Source organism: Danio rerio, chromosome 16 (assembly GCF_049306965.1).
Source record: "Danio rerio strain Tuebingen ecotype United States chromosome 16, GRCz12tu, whole genome shotgun sequence".
Taxonomy (NCBI): Eukaryota; Metazoa; Chordata; class Actinopteri; order Cypriniformes; family Danionidae; genus Danio; species Danio rerio.
The window spans coordinates 58,021,939-58,047,441 of NC_133191.1; the positions used below are offsets into that span (position 1 = coordinate 58,021,939).

The 25,503-nt window shown below is 39.0% G+C and overlaps 1 protein-coding gene across 3 annotated transcripts; it reads right to left on the reverse strand.

Moving 5' to 3' along the window:
- Positions 1-363: 363 nt before the first annotated feature.
- Positions 364-25,484, reverse strand: slc6a20 (solute carrier family 6 member 20). Of its 3 annotated transcripts, XR_012391763.1 has the most exons (12): positions 24,671-25,484; positions 16,716-16,856; positions 16,420-16,511; positions 15,775-16,005; positions 12,509-12,619; positions 11,920-12,161; positions 11,378-11,540; positions 8,235-8,439; positions 7,982-8,141; positions 7,523-7,688; positions 3,811-4,611; positions 364-1,535 (listed from the first exon to the last, which is right to left on the reverse strand). XR_012391763.1 is itself a non-coding variant. In XM_073925561.1 (11 exons), exons 1-11 carry the CDS (start codon positions 24,792-24,794, stop codon positions 4,444-4,446), a joined length of 1,803 nt encoding a protein of 600 aa, XP_073781662.1. In that variant the 5' UTR covers positions 24,795-25,484; the 3' UTR covers positions 3,720-4,443. The 3 variants fall into 3 exon arrangements, 2 of the variants coding, with proteins under 2 accessions (XP_073781662.1, XP_073781663.1); XM_073925561.1 differs by lacking the exon at positions 364-1,535 and having other exon boundaries at positions 3,720-4,611; XM_073925562.1 differs by lacking the exons at positions 364-1,535; positions 24,671-25,484 and adding an exon at positions 23,033-23,060 and having other exon boundaries at positions 3,720-4,611.
- Between the last annotated feature and the right edge of the window lie 19 nt (positions 25,485-25,503).

The window sequence follows — 25,503 nt, forward strand, 5'->3', positions numbered from 1 at the left end:
GAGCATCACCACATGACCACCTGTGCATTAACAAGCCTTCAGTTTAATTAGACACTGTTTAAGAAGCAATAATATTTTTATTTAACTGTTTTTGTTTACTTTTTGGTTGCTCTTTTCAGTTGTATATTTATTTTAGTAATTATTTATAGGATTATTAGTAAATATTATATTTTAAAATGTTAAAATAACATCTCATTTAAATGTGTATTAGTTATAAATATTACTTTTAGTTTGTGTTTCCTTTCATTTTATTTCAAAAAGCATTTTCCTTTTTTATTTTAATACAATTGTAGTGAGTTATGATTACTTTAAAATTAAAAGTTTTCATCTTCACACTTCAGAAATAACACACTACTGCTGACACCATATTTCAGCTCGACTTTAATAGGGTGCAGGTATTAATGTTAGTTTACAAACAGATATGAAAACACTGCATAGAAAATCTGTATCAACTGTTAACAGCATATAAACTGTATTAAATCACTTTATACATTTCACAAAACTACAAATCCTAATCTAAAAATGCTTATTAATGCACATGAATGCATTTCTTACATTCACGTCTGTTTGAAGTTAATTGCTTATAATTTTGTTTTTATAAAGCCTGTCAATAAAATAAATACTACAGACATTCTACAAAAATAGACTCATTTAAAGGGAGAAAAAGAGAACAAAAATCTAAACTAAACATTACATGTCGAGATGATAAATTCTAGTTATACATATACACTTATTGGCCACTTTATTAGGTACACCTTACTAGTACTGGGTTGGACCCCTTTTGCCTTCAGATCTGCCTCAATCCTTCATGGCAGAGATTGAAAAAGGTACTGGAAATATTTTGCTCCATATTGACATGATAGCATCACACAGTTGCTGCAGATTTGTCGGCTGCACATCCATAATGTGAATCTCCCGTTCCACCACATCCCAAAGCTGCTCTATTGGATTGATTTCTGGTGACTGTGGAGGCCATTTGAGTACTGTGAACTTATTGTCGTGTTCAAGAAACCAGTCTGAGATGATTGAGCTTTATGACATGGTGCGTTATCCTGCTGGAAGTAGCCATCAGAAGATGGAGACACTGTGCTCATAAAGGGATGGACATGGTCAGCAGCAATACTCAGGTAGGCTGTGGCGTTGATGCTCAATTGGTACTAATGGACCCAAAGTGTGCCAAGAAAATCTCCCCCACACCATTACATCAACACCACCAGCCTGAACCACTGATACAAGGCAGGATTGATCCATGTTTTTATATTGTTGATGCGAAATTCTGAGCCGAGCATCTGAATGTGTCAGCAGAAATGGAGACTTATCAGAGCAGGCAACGTTTCTCCAATCTTCTATTGTCCAGTTTTGGTGAGCCTGTGTGAAATCCCCTTTGTTCCCCATTCTGATGCTCGGTTTGTACTGCAGCAGATAGTCTGGACCATGCCTACATTGTGCTAGTTGCTGCCATGTGATTGGCAGATTTGAAACTTGCAGAATGAGCAGTTAGACAGGTGTACCTAATAAAGTGGCCGTGAGTGTGTGTGTGTATGTATAAAAGAATGTTTCTATATTAAGTGCTACCAAACATTATACTTCATCTCAAGAAATGAGACTTTTGTAAAACACAGAATATAAAGATTAAAATATTTTTTCTGATATTTATGATCATTTCTCTTATGAGGCTGTATATATATATATATATACTGCTACTAAATTATTGAAATTGTGGAAATATTGCATGGGTTTATATAGAGTTATATACTATTTACATAAATATTTATAGTTAAGAAATCAAAATTTGGTGAAATAAGGTAATCGCAACAAATAAAAACATTTGTTATTCTGACCAATTGTCATTTGCCAAAAAAACTAAGTGACAATATTTGTCAATATTTTAAAAAAGTGATCAGATCTTTATACAATAAAACATTAACATTTCATTCATCATATCACATATTTAATCGATGACGAGAAATATCAATTTCTTATTTTTCCCCAGAGCTAACTATATATATATATATATATATATATATATATATATATATATATATATATATATATATACATCCAATATACATACACACACACACATACACACACACATATATATATATATATATATATATATATATATATATATATATATATATATTTATATAATAGACATGTAGAAAATATGTTAATACTGTTGTTTAACAGGAATGATTATCCTCTAACTGAATATTTTGGCCCTTGATGATGTTTTTTCTCCCTGTACATTCATTGTTTTATACACTTATAAAATGTTGTAATTTGACATTTACAAAACATTATTTTCTCCTACAGTAATTTATGTGCTTCTGTAAAAATGCATGTAGTTAGGTAATAGATAAATAGTTTTTTTCCTGTAGTAAAAAATAAAGGCCTTTCCTAAACATCCTCAATTATTATAAACCAGTAGGAAAATCTAAACGTCTTAATTCTCGATAAGAACTACAAACAACCTAAAACCGCTAATCAGAAAAAGTTGGAACAGTATGGAAAACACAAATAAACAAAGTAGTGAATTTTAAATTTACTCTGACATATTTCGTTGCAGACAATAAGACAAACATTATTTAATGTGTTCCTCATGATTATTATTATTTTTTCCTAAATAAACATGTTTTCCAATTTTGGAAAGGCCCCGTTTACACTAGTGCGTTTTAGATCAAAAACGATCCGCGTCCACACAAGCGTTTCACCTAGCATTTCTGAACATATGTCCGTCCACACTACGCCACCAAAAACGTATATCACGTGACCATTCGCGCACTCTGGGCATGCGCGTTCTAGTATAAACAGGAAGCATGCGTCTCACTCTGCATTTGGTTATTGTTAGTCAACAAACGCCGGTTGAACAATGAACGAGATTACAAAGAAAGCACGAGAGGTCTTTTGTGGACAGACGACGAGGTCGAGTTGTTACTAAACGTAACAAATGAATAACTGCACAATGGCATCTAAAACAGACAATAGAGCAAACAACACTCCCATTTCTGTGTCCGGTGTAGTGTAGACGGATGGCATAATTGTAGCAAAACTTCAAACTAAATTGTATTAGTGTAAACGGGGCCTAAGCTGAACCGTGATCTACGACCCCTCAGGCGACGCTGCATCAAGAATTCTTCTTCATCTATAAGCCTGCGGCAAACCTTTGTCAAGTATCACAATATAAAGTTACGTCCACAAATGACAGTGAAAACTGTACTGTGCCAAAAGAAAGCCCTATGTTAACAGTGTCCAGAAGCGCCGTCGACTTTTCTGGGCTCTGAGGCATCTGGGATGGACCATCACACAGTGGAGACCTGTACTGTAGTCAGATGATTCAGTATTTCAGGTTTTTTTTTTGGGAGAAATAGACAATTTGTGCTCCGGACAAAAGAAGAAAAGGATCATCCAGAGTGCTACCAGCCACAAGTCTAAAAGCCAGGGTCACGGTATGGTGTCGGTACCCTTGGCGAAGGTAACCTGCACTTTTGTGATGCTCCATTAACGCTGAAAAGTACAGAGAGATTTTGAAGCATAATATGCTGCCTTCTTGTCCAGGGATGCTCATGCATATTTCAACAAGACAATGCAAAACCAGGGTGACACGGTGGCTCAGGGGTTAGCACTGTGGATTCACAGCAAGAAGGTTGCTGGTTCGAGTCCTGGCTGGGTCAGTTGGCATTTCTGTGTGGAGTTTGCATGTTCTCCCCGTGTTGGCGTGGGTTTCCTCCAGGTGCTCCGGTTTCCCCCACAGTCCAAACACATGCGCTATAGGGGAATTGATGAACTAAATTGGCCATAGTGAATGAGTGTGTATGAATGTTTCCCAATACTTGATTATGGCTGGAAGGGCATCTGCTTTGAAAAAATATATGCTGAAACATTTGTCGGTTCATTCCATTGCGGTGACCTCTGATATAAAGACTAAGCCGAAGAAAAATTTATGAATGAATGCAAAACCACATTCTGCTCAACATACAAAGTTCTGCTGCGAAGAAAGAGGATGCAGGTACTTGAATGGCCTGCCTGCAGACCCGACCTGTCTCCAATAGAGAATGTGTGGTGCATTTTGAAATGGTAAATTCGACAACGAAGACGGTTGTACTGTACTGATGTCCACCTTAAAGCTTGTTTGCAGGAAGAATGGGACAAAGTTACACCTGAAACACTTCATCATTCCAGTCCCTAAACATCGCATGTGAAAAGGAATGGCAACATTACAAAGTTACAAATTTTCGGAAATGTGTTGCAAGAATTAAAATTGGACATATGGACATGAGGAACATCTTAAATAATGTTTGTTGTAATGTCAGTGATGAAATACAAGTCAAAGTCAATTAGAAATCACAACTTATTTTTTTCTTTTTTAGTTATGTTGGTGTTTGTGTTCCTCAGCAGTGTTTGAGCTCCTCTGCAGTGTTTGTGTGGTTGGTGTTTGTGTTACTCTGCAGTGTTTGTGTTACTGTGCTCCTCTCGGACAGCAGATCTTGTTTTCCTCCTGCAGAAGGCATATAGAGCGGCGATGGGGACGCAGCTGAGTGATGAAACCAGCAGCAGAGCGATGAACACCTGTCCGTATATCGGATACTCCTTCACCACTGATTTACCCTGACACACAACAACACACACACAAATATCAGCACAATATCACTACTGTAACAGTGAAATGCTCGTGCTACTCTGACATGTGTTTTAGTGTTTTAATTTGGCATTGAATTGATTTCATACAGTAAATATTTTATTGGTTTTATTTGTGCATTTGGCACTGGTGTTTGTGTGGTTGTGATGGTGTTTATGTGGTCAGTTTTTGTGTGGTTGTGGAGGTGTTTTTGTAGATGTGGTGTTGTTAATCTGATGGCATAGTGTGTAGTGATGGTGTTTGTGTGGTTGTAATGGTGTTTGTTGTGATGTTTGTGTGGTTGTGTTTATATGGTTGTTTTTGTGTGGTTGGTGTTTGTGTGGTTGTGATGGTGTTTATGTGGTCAGTTTTTGTGTGGTCGTGGAGATGGTTTTGTAGATGTGGTGGTGTTAATGTGATGGTGTAGTGATGGTGTTTGTGTGGTTGTGATGGTTTGTTGTGATGTTTGTGTGGTTGTGTTTATATGGTTGTTTTTGTGTGGTTGTGATGGTGTTTATGTGGTCAGTTTTTGTGTGGTAGTGGAGATGGTTTTATAGATGTGGTTGTGTTAATGTAATGGTGTAGTGATGGTGTTTGTGTGGTTGTAATGGTGTTTGTTGTGATGTTTGTGTGGTTGTGTTTATATGGTTGTTTTTGTGTGGTTAGTGTTTGTGTGGTTGTGATGGTGTTTATGTGGTCAGTTTTTGTGTGGTCGTGGAGATGGTTTTGTAGATGTGGTGGTGTTAATGTGATGGTGTAGTGATGGTGTTTGTGTGGTTGTGATGGTGTTTGTGGGGTTGTGTTTATATGGTTGTTATTGTGTGGTTGTGATGGTGTAGATGTGGTCAGTTTTTGTGTGGTCGTGGAGGTGTTTTTGTAGATGTGGTGTTGTTAATGTGATGGCATAGTGTGTAGTGATGGTGTTTGTGTGGTTGTGATGGTGTTTGTTGTGATGTTTGTGTGGTTGTGTTTATATGGTTGTTTTTGTGTGGTTGTGATGGTGTTTGTGGTCAGTTTTTGTGTGGTTGTGGAGGTGTTTTTGTAGATGTGGTGTTGTTAATGTGATGGCGTAGTGTGTAGTGATGGTGTTTGTGTGGTTGTGATGGTGTTTGTTGTGATGTTTGTGTGGTTGTGTTTATATGGTTGTTTTTGTGTGGTTGTGATGGTGTTTATGTGGTCAGTTTTTGTGTGGTCGTGGAGGTGTTTTTATAGATGTGGTGGTGTTAATGTGATGGTGTAGTGTGTAGTGATGGTGTTTGTGTGGTTGTGATGGTGTTTGTTGTGATGTTTGTGTGGTTGTGTTTATATGTTTGTTTTTGTGTGGTTGTGATGTTGTTTATGTGGTCAGTTTTTGTGTGGTCGTGGAGATGGTTTTGTAGATGTGGTGGTGTTAATGTGATTGTATAGTGATGGTGTTTGTGTGGTTGTGATGGTGTTTGTTGTGATGTTTGTGTGGTTGTGTTTATATGGTTGTTTTTGTGTGGTTGGTGTTTGTGGGGTTGTGGTGGTGTTTTTGTAGTTGTGTTTGTGTGGTCTGGGTTTGTGGTTTGGGTGGTGGTGTTTGTGTAGTTTTGTTTATGTGGTCGGTGTTTATTGAGGCAATTTTTGTGGTCTGTGTTTGTGTTGTTTGTGCATTTGTTTTTGTGCAGTCAGTGTTTTGTTAGGTTGTGGTGGTGTTTATGTTCTCAATGTTTATTTGGTTGTAATAGTTTTTGTGTTGTTGTTGTTTTTATGGTTAGTGTTTGGGGGGTTGTGTTTGTGTGGTTGGTGTTTGTGTAGTTGTGGTTGGTGATTGTATGGTTGTGGTGGTGTTTGTGTGGTTAGTATTTGTGTGGCTGTGTTGGTGTGGGTAGTGTTTTGGTGGTGTTTGTGTGGTTGTGGTGGGTTTATGTCATTTTTGTGGGGTTGTTTTTTGTGTGGTTGTGTTTCTGTGTTTTTTGCTTGTGTTTGGTGCTGGTGTTTGGGTGGTGACTGTTTGTTATTAGTACTAGTGTTTGTATGTGGTTGGTGCAGATGTTTGTGTGGTGTTTATGTTTATGTGTGGTTGGTGTTTGTGTAGTTGTAGTTGGTGTTTGTTGTTGTGTGGTCTGTGTTTGTGTTGGTGATTTTTGTGGTCTTTGTTTATGGTTGGTGTTTGAGGTATGTGGTGGTGTTTTGTGTGGTTGATGTTTGTGTGGTTGTGGTGGTGTTTATGTCATTGTTTTTGTGGGGTTGGTGTTTGTGTGGTTGTATTTGTGTGTTTGGTGCTGGTGTTTGTGTGGCAACTGTTTGTTATTATTATTGGTGTTTGTATGGTTGTTGCAGATGTTTGTGTGGTGTTAATGTGTGGTTGGTGTTTGTGTTTGGTGCTCGTGTTTGTGTGGTTACTGCTTGTTTGTTTTTAGTACTGGTGTTTGTGTGGTTGGTGCAGATGCTTGTTTGGTGTTTGTGTGTGGTTGGTGTTTGTGTAATTGTGTTTGTGTGGTTGGTGTTTGTGTAGTTGTAGTTGGTATTTGTGGTTGTGGTGGTGTTTGTGTAGTTCTGATGCTGTTTTGCTAGGTGTATTTATGTGGTTGTTGTTCGGTTGTGTTTGTGTGGTTGTGGTGATGGTGGTGGTGGTGGTGTTTATGTGGTTGTTTTTGAGTGGTTAATGTTTGTGAAGTTGTGTTTGTGTAGCTGTGATGGTGATGGTGTTTTTGTGGTGGTGTTTATGTGGTTGTGTTGGCATTTGTGTGTTTGGTAATGATGCTTTTATCAGTTGTTTATGTGGTAAGGGTTTAAGTGTTATTATGTTTATTTTGAAATGATTTATTGTTATTGTGTGTATGCGTATGTATGTGTGTGTGTTTATATATATAAATGTCTGATCTCTCCAGTAATTGTGTAGTTTGTTTGTTTGTGTAGTAGTTTTGTGCTATTCACCATGTGTTTGTCCCAGGCCTGGTATGTTGGCGCTCCACCCTGTATGTAGTTGATGATGTAGAAGATGAAGAGGCAGAGCAGCAGCAGTGGACTGACCAGCGCCCACATCAGCTTCAGGTACCAGTGCGGACGGTGACCCAGCATGTCCTCGATGTCCTTCTCAAACCTGAAAAACACAAATTACACACAAACATGTGAGTGAGCGTCAAGCGTAAGTGAGCCAATGCAAACCCGCGAATAGACATTCTGCGGCGCGAAATGCGCGTTAACCAATCAGGAGCTTGCTCTTGCTCTTATGACGTATCGACTGTTGTAGGTTTCCCGTGGGTTAGCCAAATTAACAATAGGTTAAGCCGGAATATTAATAACTAATAATAACTTGTTATTATTGATCATTGATATTCATAAGCTGAGCTAATTTCACTACACAAGCATGAATTTTGAGTGAGATTTGTTGACCTTTTGAGGCCGTAGACGTAGCAGACGCTGATGACTTCGATGAAGACGATGAAGAGCAGAGACAGAGTTGCTGCATACTCGTTAAATATCGTGAACCAGTAGTTTCCAGAGGGGCTGGTGAAGCCCAAACCCAGCAGCAAACACAGCAGACAGACCAGACCTGGATCACCAAAACACACAGTCACTAACCAGAGTGAAAACACACACACTCGCTCAGACTATAAGTGAGCCCCTTCTCTACACACATGCTCACCGTTGATGGTTTCATTGCTCAGTGTTCTGGACAGGACTTTAATGTCTGCCAGTGGTGTGATGATGGCGGTCACGTTTCCCAGCATGCTCCCCATTCCCAGCAGCAGCAGCATGAGGAAGTACAGCACGGACCAGAGCTGAGGAACTGGCATGTTTTTGATGGCCTCGCTGTACACGATAAATGCCAGACCTGTGCCCTCCACCGCCTGCAGACACAACAACCACCATATACAAGTATAACTACACACTTGGGACAAAAATAAAAACACAAGTGCGAATACTTGGTAACTATAGTGTGCAGAGAGAATGGTGCAGGTAGTGATGTGATAGGGTGGGGTGTGTAAGGTGATGTGGGTAATGATGTGATATGGTAGTGATGTGTTGGGTGATGTAGTTTGTGATTTTCGTAATGATGTGGTAGTGATTTTAGGCTGGTATGGGTTGTGATGTAGTGATGTTAGGCTGGTGTGGGTAGTGATGTAGTGTTTTTAGGGTTGTGTGTGTTGATGTGATAGTGATATTAGTGTGGTGTGAGTATTAGGGTGGTAGTGATGTTAGAGTGGTGTGGTAGTGATGTTAGGGTGGTGTATGTAATGATGTGGTGGAAATGTTATGGCGGTGTGTGTTGATGTGGCAGTGATGTTAGTATGGTGTGGGTAGTGTTGTGGTATTGATGTTGGGGTGGTGTGTGTTGATGTGGTAGTGATGTTGTAGTGATATTAAGGTGGTTTGGGTAGTGATGTTAGGGTGGTTTGGGTAGTGATTTGGTTGTGATATTAGGGTGGTGTGTGTTGGTGTGGTAGTGACGTTAGTGTGGTGTGTGTAGTGATGTTAGGGTGGTGTGAGCAATGTTGTGGTAGTGATGTTAGGGTGGTGTAGGTACTGATTTAAATAGTGATGTTAGGGTAGTGTGGTAGTGATAGTCATGTGGTAGTGACGTTAGGCTGGTGTGGGTAGTGATGTAAGGGTGGCGTATGTAATGATGTGGTAGTGATGTTGGGGTGGTGTGTGTGTTAATGTGGTAGTGATGTTAGGGTGGTGTGTGTTGATGTGGCAGTGATATTAGTGTGGTGTGAGTTTTAATGTGGTATTGATATTAGAGTGGTGTGGTAGTGATGTTAGGGTGGTGTAAGTAGTGATGTGGTAGTGTGGTTAGGGTGGTGTAGGTAGTGATGTGGTAGTGTGGTTAGGGTGGTTTGTGTAGTGATGTGGTAGTAATGTTAGGGTGGTGTATGTAATGATGCGGTACTGATGTTAGGGGGCTGTGGGTAGTGATGTGGTAGTGATATTATTGTAGTGTGTGTAGTGATGCTAGGGTGGGGTGAGCAATGTTGTGGTAGTGATGTTAGAGTGGTGTAGGTACTGATTTAGATAGTGATGTTAGGGTTTTGTGGTAGTGATAATAATGTGGTAGTGATGTTATGGTACTGAGGGTAATGATGTGGTAGTGATGTTAGGGTGGTGTGTGTGTGCGTTGATGTGGTAGTGATGTTAGGGTGGTGTGTATGTGTTAATGTGGTTGTGATGTTAGGGTGGTGTGTTGATGTGGCAGTGATATTAGTGTGATGTGAGTTTTAATGTGGTATTGATATTAGAGTGGTGTGGTAGTGATGTTAGGGTAGTGTAGGTACTGATTTGGATAGTGATGTTAGGGTGGTGTGGTAGTGATAGTTATGTGGTAGTGATGTTAGGCTGGTGTGGGTAGTAATGTAAGGGTGGCATATGTAATGATGTGGTAGTGGTGCTAGAGTGGTGAGTGTGTGTTGATTTGGTAGTGATGTAAGGGGGGTGTGTGTGTTGATGTAGTAGTGATGTTATGGTGGTGTGTGTGTTAATGTGGTAGTGATGTTAGGGTGGTGTGTGTTGATGTGGCAGTGATATTAGTGTGATGTGAGTAGTGATGTTAGGGTGGGGTGAGCAATGTTGTGGTAGTGATGTTAGGGTGGTGTGCTAGTGATAGTGATGTGGTAGTGATGTTATGGTGCTGTGGGTAATGATGTGGTAGTGATGTTAGGGTGGTGTAGGTACTGATTTGGATAGTGATTTTAGGGTGGTATGGTAATGATAATGATGTGGTAGTGATGTTATGGTGCTGTGGGTAGTGATGTTAGGGTAGTGTAGGTACTGATTTGGACAGTGATGTTAGGGTGGTGTGGTAGTGATTTTATGGTTGTGTGGTTGTGATGTGGTATTGATAGCAATGTGGTAGTGATATTAGGGGTGTGTGAGTGATATGGTAATGATAGTAATGTGGTAGTAATGTTAGGGGTGTGTAGTAGTGATGTGGTATTCATATTAGGGGTATGTGGTGGTGATGTTAGGGTGGTGTTGTAGTGATGTAGTAGTCATATTAGGGGTGTGTGGTAATGATGTGGTAGTGATGTTAGGGGTGTGTAGTAGTGATGTGGTGTTCATATTAGGGGTGTGTGGTAGTGACGTTAGGTTGTTGTGGTAGTGATGTGGTAGTCATATTAGGGGTGTGTGGTAATGATGTGGTAGTGATGTTAGGGGTGTGTAGTAGTGATGTGGTGTTCATATTAGGGGTGTGTGGTAGTGACGTTAGGTTGTTGTGGTAGTGATGTGGTAGTCATATTAGGGGTGTGTGGTAGTGATGTTAGGTTGTTGTGGTAGTAATGTGGTAGTAATGTTAGGGGTGTGTAGTAGTGATGTGGTATTCATATTAGGGGTATGTGGTGGTGATGTTAGGGTGGTGTTGTAGTGATGTGGTAGTCATATTAGGGGTGTGTGGTAATGATGTGGTAGTGATGTTAGGGGTGTGTAGTAGTGATGTGGTGTTCATAATAGGGGTGTGTGGTAGTGACGTTAGGTTGTTGTGGTAGTTATGTGGTAGTCATATTAGGGGTGTGTGGTAGTGATGTTAGGGTGGTGTGATAGTGATGTGGTAATCATATTAGGGGTATGTGGTAATGATAGTGATGTGATAGTGATGTTAGTGATGTGGGGTAGTGATGTGTTCAGGGGTGCCGCTGGCCGCCACGAGCCCTCTGACAAGCTGAAAGTGAAGAGGAGGGTGGGTGGTGGTAGATTGCGGATGAAAGTGAAGAGCGGGGGTGGAGGGTGGGGTGTCGGCGTAATGGAGGGATGGAGTGGGGTTGGGGGTGGTGATTGGCGTGGTGCGTTTACAGTGTCCAGTTCCGCCTCCAGACTGCAGTCCTGGATCTTGTCAGTGATGGTGCTGAAGGTGTCAGGATGAGTGCTGTTCAGTTGACTGATCCACGCCGTCACATTCTCAACACTGATGGTCTCCTCCGACAGATCGAATGTGTTAAGCAGCAGCAGCCTGTTTCTGCAGCACAAACCACAGAAAACATTGACAAACCAGTCTGATCTGAGCCGAAAACAATCTGGTATTAGAAAACACATCCTAATCATATCATTACCGTTACATTAGATACTTCTTTTCATTTCTGAAATAAATATATGTGATGAGGTTCTATTATTACTTATCACTATACAGAAAAAAAAACATGATGGCTGTATACAGTAATATAACGAACATCATTTTCTCTCTGTGTAGTTCTGTAAATAATTGAATAATAGTTTCCACAGACGTCAGTTCACTGAATGAGTCTTCAAAGGAAACAAGCTTAACAATAAGCTCAGGTTGTAAAATCAGCCGTTTAATGTTTGCAGGGAGTGTGTTTGTGCATCTCAGATGTCCTCACCGCTCCAGACAGCTCTCGTAGTTGAAGGTGGCTTTGAAGCCGTAGATGGCGAAGGTTACGACGCTGGCGAATATAGACGTGCCGCTGTTTATGAGTGAAACTGCGATCGCCTGCTTCTCAAAGTCATTATGATGATGATTATAGCTGGAGAAGGCGATCAGAGAGCCGAAGCCCAGACCCAGAGAGAAGAAGATCTGAGTCGCAGCGTTTATCCACGTCTGAGGATTCGCCAGCTGCTCCAACTGAACACACACAAATCAAATCACTTTTATTGTCACATCATCAGCAGCACGTGTGAAACACACAGGTTATTCTACAGTTACACCCATGACATTAGACACATTTGTTATGTTTGTTAAAGCTAATCAATCAATGATTAAATAAACTAACAGAGTGAGTGTTTACACAATAAACGCAAACAAAATAAAGGTTAAATAAATAATACCTGCATAAATTAATTGACACACACAGACACACACTAGTACAGCTATCTTTATGGGGACTCCTCATATCTGTAACGCTGTTTCCCACACTCGTTTTATTCACACCTAACCAATAACCAGCAGTAATGAGCAGAGCTGTTTCTCACTTTAGGTGTGAACATGTACTTGACTCCGTTCCAGGCCCCGTGCAGAGTCACTCCGCGGATCAGGTAGATGATCAGAACCACATACGGAAACGTGGCGGTGAAATACACAACCTGAGCAACAAAGAGTAAACCATGACACACTTACTTTAACCACATTATAGTCATAATAATAACAATATTTCGATGACTTTAGACATGATGCACACTTTTTTTGTAATAATTCAATGACCCAAGAGCACAAATATGTTTTTATGACGATAAATAAACATTCTTTGACATATTTAAACTAATATTTGTGTATGTGTGTGTGTGTGTATACAGTATTTATGTGTGCCTGTGTTTTAGTGTATATATCTGTATGTGTGGTTGAGTATGTGTGTGTGTGTGTGTGTATATGTTTCTGTTTGTACGTGTTTCTCTGTGTATGTGTGTATATTTGTCTGTGGATGTGTATCTATGTGTGTGTGTGTATTTGTTTCTTTGTGTGTGTGTGTGTGTGTATTTGTTTCTCTGTATGTGTGTGTTCCTCTCTGAATGCATGTGTTTGTGTGTATCTGTATGTGGGTGTGTGTGTCTCTTTGTATGTGTGTTTATGTATGTATGCATGTGTGTGTGTGTGTGTGTCTATATATGTGTATGTATCCATATGTGTGCCTGTGAGTGTGTTTCTGTATGTGTCTATATATATATATATACACACACAGACACACACACACACACACACACACACACACACACATACATACATACAGTGAGGTAATTAAGTATTTGATCCCCCTGTGATTTTTCAATATCTCCTACTTAGAAATCATGGAGGGGTCTACAATTTTTAGCATTGGTGCATTTCCACTGTAAGAGACAGAATCTAAAAATAAAAATCTGGAAATCAAATAGTATAATTTTTAAACAATTTATTTGTAAGTTACTGTGTCAAATAAGTATTTGATCGCTTGAGTCAAAAATGTTTAACATTTGGTACAGAAGCCCTTGTTAACAATTACAGAGGTCAAACGGTTCCTGTAGTTCTTCAGCAGGTTTGCACACACTGCAGGAGGGATTCTGGCACACTTCTTCATACAGATCTTCTCTAGAAGATCTTCTGGTTTTGGGCTGTCACTGAGCAACACAGAGATTAAGCTCCCTCCAAAGATTTTCTATTGGATTTAGGTTTGGAGACTGGCTAGGCCATTCCAGACCCTTGATATGCTTCTTGCAGAGCCACTCCTTGGTTTTACTGGTTGTGTGCTTTGGGTCATTGTCATGTTGGAAGACCCAGCCACGACCCATCTTTAATGCTCTGACTAAGGGAAGAAAGTTTTTGCCCAATATCTCACAGCACATGGCCCCGTTCATCCTCTCTTTTATCCAGTGCAGTCATCCTGTCCAGTGTGCAGATAAACACCCCCAGAGTATGATGCTTCCAGCCCCATGCTTCACTGTATGGATGGTATTATTGGGATAATACTCATCATTCTTCCTCCTCCAAACACGGCGAATGGAGTTAAGACCAAAAGTTCTACTTTGATCTCATCCGACCACAGGACTTTCTCCCATGACTCCTCTTGATCATCCAGATAATCCCTGGCAAACTTCAGACGGGCCTTGACATGGGCTGACTTAAGCAGGGGAACCTTCCTTGCGATGCCTGATTTTAAACTATGACGTCTTAATGTATTACTGATAGTAGCCTTGGAAACGGTGGTCCCAGCTCTCTTAACGACATTGACCAGCTCCTCCTGTGTAGTTCCTGGCTGATTCTTGACCATTCTTAGCATGATTGATACCCCACGAGGAGAGACCTTCAATGGGCCCCCAGTCGAAGGGACATTGACAGTCATTATTAGCCTCTTCCACTTTCTGTCAGCTGCTGCAACAGTTGTTCTTTTTTCACCAAGCTGCTTGGCAATTGCCCCGTAGCCCTTTCCAGCTTTGTGAAGGTCTACAATTTTGTCTCTTGTGTTTTTTGACAGCTCTTCGGTTTGCCCATGTTGCTACTTAGACTTTTGACTGATTGTGGGGTGCACAAGTGTCTTTATGACCGCTAACGACCTCAGAAAGGTGCTACTAAATTACAATCATGAGCAGAGTGTAGCTGGACTATTAAAAAGCTAAATAACCAACCCAAGCTCATTCTAAAACGTAGTCCCGCGGACGTTTCTGGAGACAGTGGAATACGCCCCGGGAGGTACGTACGGCTGCATTTTTTTTTTCAAGCGAACGCTATGGGGCGGTGTGACGCTGTTCCCTTTTGCGCTTGCCGGCCGACCGCTTACCTCCTTGTGGAGGGCTTCCCCGCTGCAACCCGTTTGTCCACTCAGCTCACCGTGTACGTCGACAGGCTTGAGATGCAGAGAGGAGTTGACCACGGCAATCGTTTTCGAGTCAGGGGAAGAGCAGTTCCAGCAATCAGGTAAGACAAAAACAGAATCCCAAAAATTAAGTGAACGAGTTTCGTAACAGGGAGAGAACGCGGTGAAATCCGAAAACGTGGTAGAAAAAAAAAATCAGGGCTTTTCTGGACAGCTTTTGTAAATTGTTGCTTTGGTTTAGGGAAGCGAGCGGGCGGGCGGGTCAATCGGTAAAATTGGTTGGGTTCAGGGAAGGAGGAGGGTGGGTCAGTCGATTAGCCGGTCGCGCAGTCAATCATCCGGTCAGTCAGACAGCGGCCTCTGGTGGGTTCACGCGAGAACAGCGCGGGCGCAAACTGCACTCGGGAGAGGTGTCTGAGATGGGATAAAGCACACAACAGCGGCCTCTCGCGGATTCGCAAAAACAAAAACTGCAGCCGTACGTACCCGCCGGGACGTATTCCGCGGTCTCCAGAAACGTCCGCGGGACTACGTTTCCACAATGAGCCTGGGTTGAAAATAACAGGTCTTTGAGGGTAAGAAATCTGGCTGAAAAGCAAGTGATCAAATACTTATTTGACACAGTAATTTACAAATAAATTGTTAAAAAATCATCCAAGGTGATTTCTGAATTTTATTTTTAGATTCTCACAGTGGAAATGGTGAAAATTCTAGATCCCTTTATGATTTCCAAGTAGGAGATATTAAAGAAATCACAAGGTGATCAAATACTTATTGACCTCACTGTATATGTGTGTGTGTCTGTGTTTCTGTATGTGTCTATATAGGTGTGTGTATGTGTTTGTATGTGTCTATCTGTGTGCATATGTGTAAGTCTCTGTATGTGGATCTCTACATGTGTTTGAGTATGTATGTGTGTGTGTGTGTGTGTGTGTGTGTGTGTGTGTGTGTGAGTACCACGCCAGTGGACTTGACTCCTCTGACGATGAACAAGTATACGATGACCCAGGCCAGCACCAGACAGAGCGCCTGGCCCATGTGCAGCCCGCCGCCGGTCTCCTCCATGGAGGATGAGATGTTGAGCGTCTCCCGGTAGAAGAAGAACTGCGTGGGTGAAGCCACTGCACACTCCTCCACAAACCCCGTCCGGTTACTGTTCACAGGACACTCAGCCCACAGCAGCACTGACTGAACAACAAACAGAGAAAAAACACAGGAAAAACTCTTACTTTAATAAAACTCTGCTCTTGAAGGTCTCGAAGTGCTGTGAAATGTGCGTTTTTATTCGATGTTTGACGTAATCTCAACTGCAACAAGAAGAGAGGGTGGGACACAGAGTAGCTCCTCCCCCTTTTAAAAAAATCAGCCAATTGCGTTTAGCTTTCTCACAGCTCTGCCAGTGAGAGTGGTTGAGCTCAAGTGCATCAAATGAAAAGCCAATGAGAAGAAGGGGGCGGGGCATGTCGACCACTACAGAGAGTAAATAATAATTTAATATTTTTAAGCAAAAACAATCATTTAATTAACTCTAGATTTTAATCACTAACATAAGTATGTCTTGTGTCAGTCACTGAAGCGTGCAGATTTTATGTGTGCACAGACCTGGAAGGAGTGGAAGAGGTACCAGAAGCTCCAGGCGTTGATGACGTTGTAATACAGACAGAGGTAGAGTGAAGTGATCACACTGGCCACACCTGAAACACAGACCATCAGCATCACCATCACAACCATCATCACCATCATTTGAATGTGTCCATGTTTGTGTGTGTGTGTGTTTGTTTGTATGTGTGTATATGTGTTTGTAAGTGTTTGTGTGTGTTTGTATATATGCGTTTGTGTGTATGTGTGTGCACATGAGCTGATCTGTTGTCTCTGTTTTCATACACTGCCAGACTCACCCAGGCCGCTCAGATACGGGCTGATGGAGCTCCAGGCGCCGATGCTGCCCAGACGCATCTTCTGCCCGATGGCGAGCTCCATGCAGAATAGAGGAATCCCCTCCAGCAGCAGCATGAGCAGGTACGGGATCAGAAAACCACCTGCGCACACACACAACACATGTACACAGGTAATTCAAATATTTTTTGTGTTAGTATCAATATCTGTACATTGACCAAGTTTAGTCATTTGTGATTCATGTTTTTTCCACATATTTATGCTTTTACTGACTTTTATTTAATATATCGTCTGGGCTGCTGTTAAATATTACCATCATCGCCATCATCATTATCATCATCATCACCACCACCATCATTACCATCATTCCCAACTTCATAATCACTAATATCATCACCATCGTCATCATCACCACCATCATCATCATTACATCATTAATTTGGCCACCATCATCACCATCATCATCACCACCACCATCATTACCATCATCCCCAACATCATAATCACTATTATCATCACCATCGTCATCATCACCACTATCAACATCATTACAACGTTAATTTTGCCACCATCATCACCATCATCATCATCACCACCATCATTACCATCATCCCCAACATCATAATCACTATTATCATCACCATCGTCATCATCCCCACCATCATCATCATTACATCATTAATTTGGCCACCATCATCACCATCATCATCACCACCACCATCATTACCATCATCCCCAACATCATAATCACTATTATCATCACCATCGTCATCATCCCCACCATCATCATCATTACATCATTAATTTGGCCACCATCATCACCATCATCATCACCACCACCATCATTACCATAATCCCCAACATCATAATCACTATTATCACCACCATCGTCATCATCACCACCATCATCATCATCATTACATCATTAATTTGGCCACCATCATCACCATCATCATCATCACCGCCATCATCATCACCGCCATCATCATTACCGTCATCACCACCATCATTACCATCATTCCCAACATCATAATCACTATTATCATCACCATTGTCATCATCACCACCATCATCATCATTACATCATTAATTTGGCCACCATCATCACCATCATCATCACCACCACCATCATTACCATCATCCCCAACATCATAATCACTATTATCATCACCATCGTCATCATCCCCACCATCATCATCATTACATCATTAATTTGGCCACCATCATCACCATCATCATCATCACCACCACCATCATTACCATCATCCCCAACATCATAATCACTATTATCATCACCATCGTCATCATCCCCACCATCATCATCATTACATCATTAATTTGGCCACCATCATCACCATCATCATCATCACCACCACCATCATTACCATCATCCCCAACATCATAATCACTATTATCATCACCATCGTCATCATCCCCACCATCATCATCATTACATCATTAATTTGGCCACCATCATCACCATCATCATCATCACCGCCATCATTACCATCATCCCCAATATCATAATCACTATTATCATCACCATCGTCATCATCACCACCATCATCATCATCATTACATCATTAATTTGGCCACCATCATCACCATCATCATCATCACCGCCATCATTACCATCATCCCCAATATCATAATCACTATTATCATCACCATCGTCATCATCACCACCATCATCATCATTACATCATTAATTTGGCCACCATCATCACCATCATCATCATCACCGCCATCATCATTACCGTCATCACCACCATCATTACCATCATTCTCAACATCATAATCACTATTATCATCACCATTGTCATCATCACCACCATCATCATCATTACATCATTAATTTGGCCACCATCATCATCATCACCACCATCATTACCATCATCCCCAACATCATAATCACTATTATCATCACCATCGTCATCATCACCACCATCATCATCATTACATCATTAATTTGGCCACCATCATCACCATTATCATCATCACTGCCATCATCATCACCGTCATCACTATCATCATTATCCCCACCACCATCACATCATCCTCGTCATCATCATCATCATCATTACCACTATCATCATCATCATCATCCCTACCATCACCATCATCTACCTCTATCATTAACATCACCACCATCATTACCATCATCATCATAACTGTTATCACCACCATCATCACCGCCAACATCACCATCATCCTCATCATCACCACCATCACCATCATCTACCACTATCATTAACATCCCCACCATAATTGCCATCGTCATCATCACCGTTATCACCACCGCCAACATCATCATCATCATCATCATCAGAACCATCATTATTACATCATCCCCATCTTCACCGTCATCACCACCATCATCATCATTATCATCATTACCATAATCAACGCCACTATCATAATCACCAAAATCATCATCATTACCATCATCACCACCATCATCATCACCATAATCAACATTATCACCATCATCATCGTCATCATCCACCACTATCATCATTACAATCATCACCATATTCACCACCATCAACATCATCATTACCATCATCATCATCATCACTGTTATCACCACCATCATCACCGTCAACATCACCATCATCCTCATCATCACCACCATCACCATCATCTACCACTATCATTAACATCCCCACCATAATTGCCATCGTCATCATCACCGTTATCACCACCGCCAACATCATCATCATCATCATCATCATCATCATCAGAACCATCATCATTACATCATCCCCATCTTCACCATCATCACCACCATCATCATCATTATCATCATTACCATAATCAACGCCACTATCATAATCACCAAAATCATCATCATCACCATCATCACCACCATCATCATCACCATAATCAACATTATCACCATCATCATCGTCATCATCCACCACTATCATCATTACAATCATCACCATATTCACCACCATCAACATCATCATTACCATCATCATCATCATCATCACTGTTATCACCACCATCATCACCGCCAACATCACCATCATCCTCATCATCACCACCATCACCATCATCTACCACTATCATTAACATCCCCACCATAATTGCCATCGTCATCATCACCGTTATCACCACCGCCAACATCATCATCATCATCATCATCATCATCATCAGAACCATCATCATTACATCATCCCCATCTTCACCATCATCACCACCATCATCATCATTATCATCATTACCATAATCAACGCCACTATCATAATCACCAAAATCATCATCATCACCATCATCACCACCATCATCATCACCATAATCAACATTATCACCATCATCATCGTCATCATCCACCAATATCATCATTACAATCATCACCATATTCACCACCATCAACATCATCATTACCATCATCATCACCATTACCACCATCATCACCGCCATCATCAACATCAACACAACCATCATCATCATCATTTTCGACAGTACAAACACCTTAAACTGCAGCACATGTTCTGTAATTTAACAGACTTATTTCTGTAGATATTGTTTCTCATACATCATATTAATACTAAAATGTCAATAAAAGTCACTTTGTTAAACTGTAGAGTTAAATTTTCAACATCACAAATGGACAGGGCTGAGATCAACATCCCATAATGCAATTCACAACCACAAATAAACAGTCACAAACACAACGCTACGCCACACAATCAGTCTTGTTATTAAAAAGTGCATGAAATCTAGATGTACAATGTGTGTGTGTGTGTTTTTTTTTTGCTAGCACACATTATTAGTCTTTAAGTAAACATGACATCTCCCTGCGTTAGCGTGGGTTTCCTCCGGGTGCTCCGGTTTCCCCTACAGTCCAAAGACATGCGGTACAGGTGAATTGGGTTGGCTAAATTGTCCGTAGTGTATGAGTGTGTGTGTGAATGTGTGTTTGTGCATAAAAACGTGCTGGATAAGTTTGCGGTTCATTCCACGGTGGCGACCCCAGATTAATAAAGTGACTAAGCCGACAAGAAAATGAATGAATGAATGAATAAACATGAAATCGAAACTAACACCAGACTCTTTCTTTTTTTTACTTTTCAAAGGTAAAAGTTGGCGCAATAAAGAGCAAAATCCCATAATGCAACTCAGAAGCATTAATAAATGGGGGAAATTAAAAACATGATCACGAAACACGTAAAGCTGCTAATTTATGCATATTTTGTTACAGTGTGAGTGTAAATATGTGAGTGTTTTGTCGGCTGAACTCTCTGTAATCCGCACAGAAGCAGGATTATGTGTGTAATAATGAGGACTTGTGAATAGTTTGAGGCTCTGACTGCGCATAACTTTACATCTGGACTTTGATCTGGTCAGAAAACGCTCAAAATAAATCCTCGAAGATGCTCTGAATGCATAACCAGAAGCACTTAACATGCAGAAATACAGGGAATATGGTGTGTTTAACTCCAAGAGCTGCTGTGTGTGTGTGTGTGTGTGTGTGTCTGTGTGTGTGTGTTGGGAATCTGAATGAAGCTCTCGCACCATAAAACCTTCAGTGACGCTTTAATGAGCAAAAACACAAACACTTTCTCTCAGCTCACTCTTATTTTAGCATCAGCTTTACTGTAGATTCATATTCATATCTAGAATACACCGTTATTTAGGTTATTACTGAGATATTAAGATATTTTCTTTATTTATGACACGTTGAAGTCAGAATTATTGGCCCCCCTGTTCGCCTTCCCAATTTCAGTTTAACAGAGAGCAGATTTCTTTAACACATTTCTAATCATAATAGTTTTAATAACTCATCTCTAATAACTGATTTATTTTATCTTTGCCATGATGACAGTACATAAAATTAGACTAGATATTCTTAAAGACACTAGTATACAGCTTTAAGTGACATTTAAAGGCTTAACTAGGCTAATTAAGGTAAAGTTAGGGTAATTAGGCAAGTCATTGTATAACAGTGGTTTGTTCTGGAGACTATCGGGAAAAATATAGCTTAAGGGGGCTAATAATATTGAGCTTAAAATGGCTTTAAAAAAAATAAAACTGCTTTTATTCAAGCCGAAATAAAACAAATAAGACTTTCTCCAGAAGAAAAAATATTATCAGACCTACTGTGAACATTTCCTGAATCTGTTCAACATCATTTGAGAAATATTTAAAAAAGAATTAAAATTCAAAGGGGGCACATAATTTTGACCTCAACTGTATGTTCTGGTTTGTTTTAACCCTTTGAAAGGCAGCATAACTGTAACCAAATTTAAAAAGTGTACTCAAACTCAGAGTGCAAGTTAAATGGTGGTAATTTTGTTGTGTGTTTGTATTTTTTTATTTAACCAAAATGAGAATTAGCTCTTTCCTTAGAAAGCATATCTATAAGAGATGGTTAAGTCTTTTTAAATTAAGTGATTTAACAAAGGAATTTATTAATCATCATGTTTTAAATATTGTATTTATAAAGTATGATTTATTCAATGCTTAAAAATTGCCACTAAAGTGCAAAATAATTTCTAACAAATATAAAAACAGTATAACTTTTTGGAATAATTAAATTAAAAAAATTATATAAATACATATATTCATTTATGTTCCTTTAGCTTAGCCCCTTTATTAATCAGGGGACAGCTCAGTGGAATGAACTGCCAACTTATCCAGTATTTTACACAGCGGATGCCATTCCAGCTGCAACCCAGAACTGGGAAACACCCATACACACTCATTCACACTCACACACTATAGCCAATTTAGTTAATCAATTCCCTATAGCGCATGTGTTTGGACTGTGGGAGAACGCAGGAAGAACATGCAAACTCCACACAGAAATGACAACTGACCCAGCCGGGACTCTTGTTGTGAGGCGACAACGCTGACCACTGAGCCACCGAGCCGCCCAGGAATACACATAAAATGTAATAATTAAATTAAATAAGAATAAGAAAATGATACAAATATAGCATCATTACAAAAAACAACAGCATCTGTTTCATTGTTTTCTTTTTTTTTTTTTTTTTGCAAGACGTTCAGTAATCCTTAAGTCAAGTGAACACACACTTTTCTCTCTCATTTTCTTTCAGTTGTTTGTTCTTCGGCTCTCAGAGAAACAACAGCCCAACACTGTAAAAGCGACTAGTTGAGAACGTGATTAATCCATTGCCTTTACATGATTAAGTAAATTAACTATATGTATAATTATAGAAATCAAGTGTTAATTGAAGAAGAGTAAAGTGACTGTAACAGGTCTAAATTATGACAGAAACATTTAATTTTTTAAAGTAAACTCAACTTGTCATTTTTTAAGGCGATGAATTTTTCTCACTCTTCTTACCTCCTCCATGCATTTGGCAGAGGAATGGAAAACAGCAGAAAGCTACAATTAATTTTTTTTGTTTAAAACTTTTTTACTTAAGTGTTACTTCAAAACAAACAAACACACAAAAACTTAAACATGTCACTTCAGATAGCTTCCAAGGAAATAATTGTACTTTTTTCTCTTAGTTCACTTCATGAGATAAAATAACTCTAATAAAATTATATAGACAACTATAAAAATGATATATAATATATAATGTAACATATAAATTATAAAATGATATAAATTAATCAAAAGAAAAATTATATAAATGAATTCTAATACAATATAATAATTAATTAAATTATATATATATGTATATATATATATTTATATATATATATATATATATATATATATATATATATATATATATATATATATATATATATATAATATTTATATATTTACACATTCATATATATATATTATATATAATTTTATTTTAGAATTTATGTTATATTATACATTTTAAATGAATTAAATAGTTTATAAATAGACTATTAAAGATTTTATACATAAATGGTATAAATTACAATTTATTTTTAAATATTTTATCTTATTTCATTCATTTTCCTTCGGCTTAGTCCCTTTATTCATCAGGGGTCACCCTAATATAAATACATAATGAAAATAAATGATGTTTTTTATCATTATAATTAAATTATCATAATAGCTAAATTTTCAGTATAAAAATCAATATAAAAAATTTAATTAAACCATTTAAAATTAAATACAATTAGTAATATATTTTGACTTTAATTACATTACATTTTGATTTATAAATTATATTTTAAATATTTAGATTAAAAAATAAAAATAAATAAATAAATAAATAAATAAATAATAATAATAATAATAATAATGTACTTTAAGCTACAAAAAATATTTTTGGTTGAAATCTTTACTGAAATGTTACTTCAAATAAAATAAATAAACATACTATTTAAATTAATGCAAATTATATATAAATACATAACATAGTATAGAAATGATAAATTAAAATTATATAAATTATTATAAATATACATTCATTTTCCTTCAGCTTAGACCCTTTATTCATCAGGGGTCGCCACAGCAGAATGAACTGCCAACTTATCCAGCATATGTTTTGCCCTTCCAACTGCAACCCAGTACTAGGAAACACCCATACACACTCATTCACACACTCACACACTGCGGCCAATTTAGTTCATCAATTCCCCTATAGCTCATGAGGGGGAAACCGAAGCACCTGGAGGAAACCCACGCCAACATGGGGAGAACATGCAAACTCCACACAGAAATGACAACTGCCCCAGCCGGGACTCGAAACAGCGACCTTCTTGCTGTGAGGCCACAGTGCTAACCACTGAGCCACCGTGTCACCCCTTTGTATTATTTATTTACACCAATATTATTATTATTATTACTATATTATTTATTTAAATGTTAAATAATTGTCTACGATACAAGTATTATTAAATTATTAAAGAAAATTGTACAAACTTGGCATCATCACAAAAATGCTATCAGTAACTCTCAGCTCAAGTGAACACACTCTTTTCCTCCTGTGGTTCAGTTGTTTGTTCTCCGGCTCTCAGAAAAACAACAGCGCAGCATTAATCTTCTTACCTCCTCCATGCATTTGGCAGAGGTATGGAAAACGCCAGACATTTCCGAGACCCACGGCATAAGAAACACAGGCCAGAACAAACTGCATGGGGTTGTCCCACGACGGACGCACGTCTTTACTCATGCTGGAGGATCTGGAGACACACACCAACACACACTCATACACTCACTGGAGCTCCAGGAGGAGTTTCAGTGGAGAAACACACGGGTCAATGTTCATATAACAGCCATAAACAAAGCTGAGGTAATTATTGTGCAGTTCTTTTTGACTGGCATGAATATTCATGATGCTGCAGGTTGTTGTCCAATCAGATTACTCGGAAATGATGAGAATGCCCCTCCCCCCTGGGCCACTGGTCAAGATTAATAAAATGAAAAGAAAAGAAAGTTAGACGTTGTATTGGGAAAGAGAAAAACAGAGGAGGAAGGAAAGAAAGAAAATTAAAAGAAACTAGGAGAAAAAAACAAGAAAGAAAAAAAGAAACAACAAAAGAAAGCAGAAAGAAAGAAAATGAAAAAAAGTTAAAAGAAAAACAATAAAAACAAAAAAGGAATTGAAAAAGAAAGAAAAAAAGTAAGAACGAAAGAAAGAAAATAAAAATATAACGAAAACAAAAGAAAGAAAGTAGAAAAAAGGAATGAAAGAAAGAAAAAAAGAACAAAAGAAATAAAATAAATAAATAGAACGAAAACATCATTCATTCATTCATTCATTCATTTTCTTGTCGGCTTACTCCCTTTATTAATTGGGGGTCGCCACAGCAGAATGAACCACCAACTTATCCAGCACATTTTTACGCAGCGGATGCCCTTCCAGCAGCAACCCATCTCTG